Below are 11475 nucleotides of genomic sequence, written 5' to 3'. Positions count from 1 at the left end.
GAGACTCACTATAAGTACAAAATACACACCAAAATTTAAAGAGTTAGTATGATGAAAAGATCCTAAAATATCTCAAGAATTGTATTTAGATTACACGGTAAGATAACATTTCAGCATATTGGTTCAACAAAATGCTATTAAAATGAATTTCATTTGATATTTTTTCAAATATATTTTAGGAATGTGGCTATCAGGAAATCTATGAGGTTCACACTGTACTTCCATCAGACCAGAGCTGTGGGCCTCAAAAGTGTGGCCCCTTAACCCGCAGCATCAGCATCACCCGGAAACGTGTTAGAGAGGCAGCCTCTCAGGCTGGAAACTCCCAGCAATCTGAGCTTCAACAAGACCTGTAGGTTATTCTGGTGCTCTCTGAAGTTTAAGAACCACTGCTAGAAAAATAACTCTAAAGGTAGAAGTGGGTTAATGCCACTATGTGAATTTCCCATGGAACAGACACGTTTTTCACAGGGCTGAGTAATGGTCCTTTGAGGATGCTTATGCCCGAGCACTCAGCGGTGCAGGAAATTCACAACCCTGGTGGATCCAAGGTTATGTCCTGGGTCCACCATCCTCCTAGCTCTCTGACATTTACTTCCCTGGGCTGCCGTGCCTTTGTCCATAAAATGAGGGATTTGGACATGAAGATGTTTCAGTGACTTTCATCCATATGGAGCTGTAAGAATTCCATGTTGAGGATCAGAACCTGCAACGCCTTGAAAATTACCTTGAACTGCAGCATGTTTTCTGTATGGTAGATGACACTCAGGCGGAGGAAGCTGATCGTTGCAGAAAGAGAACCAGCAGCAGTGGCTGCTCGAGTTGATTCAGGGGTCATCAGGTGGGTGAGGTCTGTGGTGATGCCCGTGGGCAGGTACTGAATGTTACTGGCAGCATAACTAGGGATGGTGTCATAGTAACAGGTAGGCACACCAGGAACAGTTGTGTCCTGAATAAGAGGAGAAATTCTCCATCAGCCTCTAACACCCACACTTCAAGGACCTAATTACCAAGGAAGTTGGTTCACACGGCCTGAGTCTCTTACACCATGCCCATTATTATGAGCTGAGTTATGCCCCCCCACCCACCCCACCAAAGATATGAAGTCCTACCCTGGTATCTGTTAGAGTGACCTTATTTGGAAATAGGGTCTTTGCAGATGATCAGGTTAAATGAGATCTTTAGAATAGGCCTAATTCAAGATGACTGCTGTCCTTATTAAAAGGGGACATTTGGACACAGACCTGCCCCCAGTGAGAATGCCATATAAGGATGAAGGCAGAAATCAGGGTGATGTTTTTTTATAAACCAAGGAAGACCAGAGAGTGCCAGACAACAACCAGAAGCTGGGAGAGAGGCATAGGACAGAGTCTCCCTCCCTTCTCTCAGAAGGACCCATATTTACTGACATCTTGATCTCAGATTTCTACCTCCCTGGAGTCTGAGATAACAAATTTATGTTGTTCTAAGTCACCCAGTGTGTAGTACTTTGTTATGACAGCACCAGCAAATGAATAGATCCATTTAAAAATACATGCCCATTGGCTTCCTCCCCTCGGTGAACAGGGAAGTGTCAGCAGAAAGCCTGATCTGGAGACTGGAATCTCAGGCAGGGTTCTGCCCCCCACTGCCCTCACGGCCCCCATTGTGATCTTGGGGTAATCACTTATTTTCTCTGACTTTCATTCTCTCTGTTTTTCAAGTGATGAGAAACAGTCTTACCTTCCTGCATGGACCCTCTCATAGATGGGAAAGAATCACTTAAAAGACCCCATACACAATGCATACCCAACGTATCATGGATGTATTAAAAATAAAAGTGGGGTTTTTAATGTTGTGGTTGGAGGAAAGAGACAGCCAGAGTGGTGATAAGTATATTTGGATTCAGGATATCTGAGGAAAACACTGGTCACCTATCACACAGAATTGGCAAAATAATTCATCGGTTGACAGAGTGTCAGATTCCTTCTGAAGGATGATTACAGTTCAACCCATCATCATTCGGAAAGTGTTTTCTAGGTGTCTAATTACTCATGGGGCAGTTTTTACAACTTCCCGCTCACTGTGGTGATGTGTTCCAGATCATTACCTCCCAGAGGCAGCCCCGCTTCCTGCAATGCTCCAGAGTGAGGGGGGGCTCATCAGGGTAGCAGTTGAATTTCTCCAGGTCACTGACTGGAAGTTCCCATTTAATGGAGAATTCTTGTCCAAGTACCAGTCCCTTGAGATCAGTAATCCTCACCACCTGAGGGAGGAGAAAGGAGGCTGTGGTGACAAAAGAGGTGAGGTTGAGCCACCTGGATAATGTCCTTCCCTGATGATCTTCATTCAATACCAGTTCATCCAACACCACTTTGTCATGGGATATTTGGAACATTAGCTTTTACCCTCTGGGGCTTTTGACCTCCCTGTCAGGAAAATGGACTTGGCTTATTCCTGACCTTTCTCACCTCGTGGAGTCCTGTGGGATACTGAATGGGAAGGGCTGTACAGATCACAGGCAGGGCTGTCTTTTTCAGACTTTGCCCCCTGGGTGTGGTGTGCATACATTTTAATAATGATGGCAGTAATCACACAAACTAAAACTACACTGAGCATTTATATGGGCCAAGCACCGTGACAACCACTTTGTATGCTTTATTTCTATCAATCCTAGAAGGTGATGCTATGCTGCAAATACCACGGCTACCTCCATCTTACAAGATCAAAAATGAGGTGTAGAGGGGCTTAATGCTTTCTTTGCCCAAGATCTCACAGCTAGGGGACAGTGGAGCTAAGACTGGAACCCCATCCTGCCTCATTCAAGAAACCAGGCTCGTACTGTTAGCTATACGCATTGTCAAAATGGAAGGGGGCTGCCCTAAGAAATAGTGGATTTCCTGGTGCTTGAAATACTCAACTAACAATTGGAATCTTTTGTCAGAGATTATCATGTAAGGGACTCCTTCAATAAGAGCAGAACTGGATTACCCCTTGTATTTTATTCAACTCTCATTTTCTAAGATGGTATAAAATTAGCGTGTCTTTTATACCTTTATACCTTTTATACCTTTTACACCTATATCTTTGTGTCTGAAGCAAAGAGAGTCTTTAACTCAAATGGGAGGACAAATGTGTGAATACTCTCCAGGGCTAGGCCAAAGTATTGAATCATATTTTGACCACATCACATCTGGGATCAGCAGGTCTAGTTTTAAATCTGCCCAGAGAAGAACTGCCTTCTCTGTCTTCTGCAGTATTATAATGCAAAGAAAGCTCAGGAGTCCATATTGAGCATGCATATGATTCTCCTTCAGCAACTTCCCTGTGATGGCATAGATTTTGCAGTGAGCCAGTAACTGCTGAAGGTCAAAAGAGCAAGGGAGAGCAGTCTGCAAGAACCTTAGGCCAGGGCTTTCGATAAGGGCCCTGAAAGGAGGGAACAATCTCGTACCTTTGATGAAACATTGTAGGTAACATTTAAAATGGACCTGTAAGAATTCTTCAATGAAACAGTGAAATTCATAGGTTGCTTGTCCATTCCCAAGATTATGATATCTGTAAACGTGAGGTTGTTGGGGTCCGTATAGTTATTATTTATAATCTTTGCCTGTAGATGGTTCTGGGAAAAAAAAAAGAAACAACACACATCTACTTAGAAACCCGGTACATCACCAAATACCACTCAACAATTTTCTTTCTGACATCTAAGCTATGTCCTTTATCTCTGGAGTTCTTTTTTTTAAGCTTATTTACTTATTTTTGAAAGAGAAAGGACACACAGGAGGAGCAGAGAGAGAGGGAAAGAGAGGGAGAGAGACAGAGAATCCCAATCAGGCTCTGCACGGTCAGCGCAGAGCCCCAAGCAGGGCTTGAACTCAAGAACCGTGAGATCATGACCTGAGCCGAAACCAAGAGTTGGACGCTTATCCTACTGAGCCACCCAGGCTCCCCTATCTCTGGAGTTCTAATTGGTGCCTGGTGGTCATCCCCAGGGAATTTGTTAACCCAGACTCTTAACAGTCTTCAATCTTTCAGTAACATTTCATGTTTGTTTTGGTTCACTGATTATTTATCGATTCTATCACTCAGGAAATACATTCTGGACATCACAGAATTTCCAAGTGACACTATGGGCACTCATAAAACAGACAAAAAGACATGATTATGCATAGAGACTTGTGGGCACACAAAGGTGAAGACATACACATACACACAAAGAGGGCCTAGATGACTCTTTCTTTTTATTTTAATGATAATAAGAGCTGAAATTTCTGAACCCTTACTGTGTGCCAGGCACGGTACTAAGCATCTCATTGAATTCTGACAGGAAGCTATGAGGCTAAAGCCACCGTGAGCCCCATTCTTCAGATGAGAAGACTGAGGCCAAGGGAGGCAGACCACCTACCCGGGGAGCCACAGTTCAAAGTGATATAGTTGACCTCTAACCAAGGTGAGACTAAAGACTGAAGAAAAAAAACGGGGACACTTTGATGTTTAAAAAGACTAGGCAACCCACAAATGATTTTTTGCAAAGGTGTAAAAACAATGCAATGGAGAAAAGGGAGCCTTTTCAACAAATGGTGCTGGAGCAGTGGGCCATCCAGAGGCCCCAAGGAGAACCTGTACCTAAACCTCACATCTGATAATAATCAACTCAAAGCAGGGGCACCTGGGTCGCTCAGTCTGTTGAGCATCCAACTTTGGCTCAGGTCATGATCTCACAGTTTGTGAGTTCAAGCCCCGCGTCAGGCTCTGTGCTGACAGCTCAGAACCTGGAGCCTCCTTTGGACTCTGTGTCTCCCTCTCTCTCTGCCCCTCCCCCACTTGCGTTCTGTCTGTGTGTCTCTATCTCTCAAAAATAAATAAACATTAAAAAATTAACTCAAGGCAGTTCACAGACTTAAAGGTAAAACTCAAATTTTTAGGGAAAAAATACAGGAGAAAATATTCAAGATCTAGGGATACAAAGAGTCCTTAGAGTGGACACCAAAAAGCATGATCCATAGGGGCATCTGGGTGGCTCAGTCAGTTAAGCGTCCAACTTCAGCCCAGGTCATGATCTCATGGGTCATGGGTTCAAGCCCTGGGTCAGATTCTCTGCTGATAGCTCAGAGCCTGGAGCCTGCTTTGGATTCTGTGTCTTCCTCTCTTTCTGCCCCTCTCCTGCTCATGATCTGTTTCTCAAAATAAATGACCATTAAAAAGAAAAGAAAAAAGAAATCCCTACCCATGCACAGACTTCAAAGATAATCCAACTAGAATTCTCATATGACCTGCTACCATCACTGCCTTTCTTCCTCTTGGTCCCCTCGGGAGAGAGATGAGGCAAGTAATGTTCTGTGTCTTTCTGTATCTTCCAACCTCTCAAAACCACCACTTAATACCTGTGCCCAAGTTTTAGGGGCTGGAAAAGAGGACCATTATGGAAGAACCTCCAACAGGCCCCGTGCCCCTATCCACATCCCACACATGCTTGCACCCCACCAAGGACACATCCCCGAAGCTAGGACTCATCCTATCAGACTCAGAGGTAAGAATTTTTTTTCCAGAAAAATCCAAGTTCTTCACTGAAGTCATACTGATATTTGATAAACTTATTTATATATCTAACATAGATTAAAAACTATCATTTTAACTCTAATTTTTTCTGGGATTGTTACAAGCCCTGTCTCTGTTCCACATCGCCAAGCATCACAGCAAACCAAAAACTCAAGAAGCAATCACAGAAAAGGATGCACACTGTGTGCTCCTCAATAACAGTACTTACAGAGGCGACAGAAAAATCATACAGAATATACTTTTCATCTAAAAGAGAAAGACAGAAGGGTACCTGTTATTATAGGAAGCAGAGGAGCTGTGCGGTCATGCTTTCCTCTTCATCTGGAATACCTCTGCTTCCCCAAGTTCTGCCCATTTTTCTCAAGCCTCCAAGTTTCTTGGACTGCTTCTACCAGCACTAATTGCATCCCCCTCTGAGCTCCCATGGTACTTTGTCGTGCCATTTTGCTGGCATTTCAAACATGGTGACCTCCACTTATAGTCATCCGCATGCACACTGTATCTATCCTGCTGGACCAGGAGTTCCTCAGGGGCAATGTCTACAGCTCATCCATCTTTATATCCTCTATATACAGTGCAATGATAAACAGCCAATGAATATTAAGAAATGCTAATCGTACGCAGGGCATGGCTTTTATATAATCACAAGCCACACATAAGCTTTTGTCGGTTACCTCTATGGAAATCTTACAGTGGAAAATCACACTACACAAATTAGATACTCCACCTTGATAGTAATCAAAGCAATATTTTACAAATCTATTTACAAAACATATTATTTCGTATTGGTAATGATACCCAGAGAAGAGAGTAATTAAACTAAACCAAATAATGTGTGTCACTTTGGTAGAGTCAATAACATACAAGTTGCTCATCTGAAGTCTATTTTAATGCATTGTGCTTGGCTAACTGAACTTTCAGAATAAATTGGTTCCAAGCTGCAGAAGCAAGCACTGATGATAACAGGGTTAGTGCCATTCTGGACAGCCTACAATGACTACTTTCCATGAGAAGCCCAGGGAGGGCACCAGAGGGAAGCCTACCTTTGAATTCACCATTATCCCAGTACAGCTCTCCCTTCGCTTCTCTCTTATAGTCCAAGGCAACAATGAGTCCCAGGGGATTCTTCCGACTGTGAAAGAGCAACCCTCAATTTTCAGAGAATGAAGAAGACATAGAACTATGTTCAACCAACCCCTTTTATGCCTTAGGGACAGATGAACTCAGAGTCTATCCCAGAAATGGAGTAGATATTGACACTGTATGGAAACACAGAAGTTGGGTGTGGGTAGACAACAGAGGCTGGTAGTGAATGAGCATAACAATGGTAGAAGGAGGCCGTTCCTGCCAAAGACTGGGCTTGCAATACTACTAATAATCAGCACTTACTGGGTGCTTGCCATGTGTCAAGCATTCTTCTAAGTGCCCTATGGACAATAAACCACGTCTACTATATTTTCATTTAACCTGCATGATAACACTAAAAACTCAAACCATTGTCATCCCCAGTTGACTAGTGATAGGCAGCAACACAGAAAGTAGGTTGTCCATGGCAATACATCTAATGTGTAATAGAGCTGGAGCCTGAACCTGAACTTTCTGACTCTTGACCCTGGAAGCTATGTTGACTTCCATGTGATAACTCTTACCTCCTATTTACCTTGCATTCTCTCATGCCTAAGGGAATCTACTTGAAGACAGTTGCTGGCCATAGGGAAATCCTCATGAATGACTGTTTTGACTGTTCTTAAAATCCGATTCAGTCCCCAAGTGAAAGGCTCTAGAAACATGGAGGAGCCGAGGCTACCTTACCCACTAAATGAACACGAAGGTGCCACTTCAGGGCTGACCTTGAAAGGAGGGGAAATGGATTACTGACTGGAGATGTTTTCCCATGATCTGTCCACATTTAGTGTCCATTTGCCTGCCCCATAACACACTCCCCTTGGAGCGTCAGAGGAGTCACACCGTAGAAGAATGAGGGAGGAGCTTACCTGGCCTCAGTGGTTGTGTTGGGCTGCTGGGTGGGAAATATGAAGCCCCCACGGAGGTGAAGTCCAATCCTATCAGGTGGTAGCTGCATCTCTACCAGTTGTTTCCTCCACTGGATAGCTACTCCCTAGCCAACGGAATGAGGACAGAGCACGTAATGGACTGTTGGACTAGGAGGTACTGTGGAGATCATTTAGTTCAGTCACCTCATTTGCAATGAATCAGTCAGAGAAAGACAAATACTATACGATTTCACTCATATGTGGAATTTAAGAAACGAAACAGATGAACATATGGGGGGTGAGAAGAGACAGGCAAACCATAAAACAGACTCTTAACCATAGAGAACAAACTGAGGGTTGCTGGAGGGGTGTTGGATGGCGGGATGGGCTGACTGGGTGATGGGCATTGAGTAGGGCACTCGTTGGGATGAGCACTGAGTGTTATACGTAAGTGATGAATCACTAAATTCTACTCCCCAAACAATATTACACTATATATTAACTAATTGGAATTTAAATAAAAATTTGAAACAAAAAAAAGGAAAGCAGAGACCCCCAAAAGCAAAGGATTGCCCAAGGCATAATTAAAGTAGATAGCAGATCTGAGACTCCAATCTGCCCTATTTCTTTATATTGTACCATGTGGTGATTCCACAACTGGGCTTTCATTCACTAGGGTATCACAGCCTCCAGCCAATTACTAGTTCTCACAGCTGCAGAGTAACCAGGTTCATAAAATGAAAATTCCTATAAACCTACCCCAGTTATGCACATTTCATAGTATGTCTAGAAAGACCTTCTTCACAGAGAAGTACTCTCTATCAACTGAAGTTAAAGCATTGCACCATTATCCTCCCCCCAAGCTCCCAGGACCGTTGCCTTAGAAATGCCCTCTGCTAGAGGCTGGTCTCTGACCCAAGCGGGGCTGCCTTACTTACTGTCTCATAGTCGTACCACACGGCATCCGGTATGTATGCCTTCACTTTGTCCACACCCTAGGGAAACCCCAACAATGAGCAACATCAGCACACCCCTTACAGTACACAACGCCTCATATGTTTGTACCATCTTGAGAGACGGTTGGGATCATTCCATTCTACAAGTGCAAATACAGATACTTAGAAAGTTGGGCAGTTTACTGAGAGCAGAGTTGTGCCCAGAAATTAAAATGTGGATCCTGAGAAACTGAACAGAAGACCATGGGGGAGGGAAAGGAAAAAAAAAAGTTAGAGAGGGAGGGAGGCAAACCATAAGAGACCCTTAAAAACTGAGAATAAACTGAGGGTTGATGGGGGGTGGGAGGGAGGGGAATGTGGGTGATGGGCATTGAGGAGGGCACCTGTTGGGATGAGCACTGGATGTTGTATGGAAACCAATTTGACAATAAATTTCATATTAAAAATAAATAAATAAGTTTTGCTTCAAGGTACTGGAACTTCCCAAGAGAAGCATAGAAAGTTCTTTCACTGAGCTACTTGTGTAGTCTGATGGGTGGGAGGAGACTGAAACAGCCAAACCTCTAGGAGAACCTTCCAGTAGGACTGCCCGCTGCCCAGCATCTGCCCAGAGACGGGTCTTTGACATGAATACAGTGGTGATCTTTCATGTTTATAAAATGGCCAGCATAATCCTGATTCCTCCCCCACACTTCCCCACTCATATTTAGGAAGGGTATGTGTGGTCCTTCATATATATGGTCTCCAGGGTAACACCCTCCCCTTGTCCAGACCTCTCTCCCTCCCTGTTTCTCTCTCTCGCCTCTTCTCTTTTCCCGATCCAACCCCAAGAGCACACATCCTTTGGTCAAAGGGAAGTACAGACAGATGGCCAGCTGAAACTCCCATGGCATTTAAAGCCCCTGTCAATGCATGGCCATAGGCTTAAGAAAACAAGTTTTAATGTAATTTTACAAAATGGAAATTGTTTTGCTTGGTGACACAGTGGACCAAGAGTTACTATTTTTCTAATTTCCAAACTTTCATAATTTTTCTCTCATTCATATTTGTATTGATATTTAAACACAGCTATAGACACTCAGGACTGAGCTTATCCAGCCAGAGAGCCATGAGGACAAGTGTGATATTCCACACTATTGTTCAGATTATAAAGATACCTCATATAAAACAGGTGTGATGAGAAGTCCAGGCCCCCATAAGAACTGCTCGTGCACCTCCCATGTAGCTGGGTCCTGGTAGAACCTAGAAAACAGAGAAGGCAGATGAAACCTACAATACAGAACAACAGCACACTAGATGGCAACAAGATCCTGACTAACCAGGTGAGATCAGGATCTGAGAGGGACTCTTGGTGGGTCAGGAAACTCACTCATGGACAAGGGGCCTTGCCACGGTGTCTCCCCGGGTGTGAGCTCGGTAGAAAAGGGTGTAGAGATAGGGGAGTAGAGTGTAGCGGATGTTCAGATAATGTTTGGAGGAATTCACCAGCAGAGAGTGGCTGCCAAAGGCAACGGGATCCTGATCCTAGGAGAGAAGGAAGCAAATATTAGATACTTCCATTGTGTTTTGAAAGTTTGTTCCCTTATGATAAGAAGCTTTCTCAGATAAAAGTAGCTATAGTCTCCACCTTGGAAGATAGCAAAGGGTTCCCCAAACTACAAGGATCTTGGTCCTGCTTCTTCATCATAGATGAAAAAACAGTATCAAAGATTAATGGTTTTACCAATGTAAACTGCAAACATGTGGCAGAGTTTAAATTTGACAGGTGTCTTATGATCCCAGTCTATGGCAGCCACAAGGGTGATAAAGAAGCCCATGGAGGTAACCATGAAGATAAAAGGGTTATAGAGGGTCCTGCTCCCTTCAGAGCTGATCTAATTTATTTTATACCTTGAGGTTCCTCATAGTACTTCATAGTACCAGTGGACTCCAATGGTCCCATCTTATAAAAGGTAGTGACAGAGGTAATAGCACCACAGAAACTCTAACACCTCTTCTCACCTTTGTTGGTGGGTACAAGAAAAATCAATATAAATCACAACAAAATCACTCAATATGTATATATTCCTTCCCATACACCCTTATCCCAATATTCTGCTCTTTGGGCCTATGACCCCAAATTTATCTATTCTCCTTCTGCACTTAGGGCCAACCTATAGGATTTTCTGCAATCCTCTTTGAGAACAACTAGATTAGACAATCCAAGAAGTTTCCATCCCTTCACTTGGAGACCTTACCACGAACTCAGGCCCATTATGATTCCTTGATAGTGGATAAAAGGCTCCAAGCTGCATCCACCTTCTGCAGAGCTCCTCTGTGACATTTTTTGTATAACCACAGATGTTGGCACCTACCTGGAGATTTAGCACACATACAAGTACAGTGGTCAGTGAGAGAGGAGACAGCAGTGATTGTACACCTATGTAGTAAGGGGACAAACTCTTTTTTATTTCCACCATTCCATGTTTAAAGGGGTTCTCCAGGCTTTCAGGGCCAGCCCCCAGACAAATGGAAGAAAGCAGCAAATGGGCATTGTGAATCAGCTGACAAGAGGAAGACTGATTGGTGGTATATCAAGGGCTCATCCTCAATATTCAGCTCCCAATTTCATCCTTTGCTATTCACTGATGCTTTGCTGATGGACATTTTCTGTGATGTTAATATATTTTACTCATGGCGTCTCTATCCTAACTTCAGAGATTCCATGGATGACTACCCACTGATAAAGTTTTACCATTCATCTTCAAAATACAGTTCATGCCACATATAAAAATGAATTTTCTTTTTTTTTAATGTATGAAATTTATTGTCAAATTGGTTTCCATACGACACCCAGTGCTCATCCCAAAAGATGCCCTCTTCAATACCCATCACCTACCCTCCCCTCCCTCCACCCCCCATCAACCCTCAGTTTGTTCTCAGTTTTTAAGAGTCTCTTATGCTTTGTCTCTCTCCCACTCTAACCTCTTTTTTTTTCCTTCCTA

General features: G+C 43.4%; 1 protein-coding gene across 1 annotated transcript in view; it reads right to left on the bottom strand.

Moving 5' to 3' along the window:
- Positions 1-11475, bottom strand: part of LOC132679615 (putative maltase-glucoamylase 2) — a 90068-nt gene that overhangs the window by 42016 nt on the left and 36577 nt on the right. The window contains exons 17-26 of the mRNA XM_060633318.3: positions 10729-10845; positions 9861-10015; positions 9649-9733; positions 8474-8530; positions 7536-7660; positions 6585-6673; positions 5750-5787; positions 3434-3601; positions 2090-2245; positions 728-949 (exon numbers count right to left, since the gene is read on the bottom strand). Coding sequence (XP_060489301.3) covers positions 728-949; positions 2090-2245; positions 3434-3601; positions 5750-5787; positions 6585-6673; positions 7536-7660; positions 8474-8530; positions 9649-9733; positions 9861-10015; positions 10729-10845 — 1212 coding nt within the window. The remainder of the gene's footprint in view (positions 1-727; positions 950-2089; positions 2246-3433; positions 3602-5749; positions 5788-6584; positions 6674-7535; positions 7661-8473; positions 8531-9648; positions 9734-9860; positions 10016-10728; positions 10846-11475) is intronic.

Source organism: Panthera onca, chromosome A2 (genome assembly GCF_046562875.1).
Source record: "Panthera onca isolate mPanOnc1 chromosome A2, mPanOnc1 haplotype 2, whole genome shotgun sequence".
Taxonomy (NCBI): Eukaryota; Metazoa; Chordata; class Mammalia; order Carnivora; family Felidae; genus Panthera; species Panthera onca.
The sequence above is the reverse complement of the archived record's forward strand: the minus strand, read 5'-3'. Positions and strand labels throughout refer to the sequence as shown.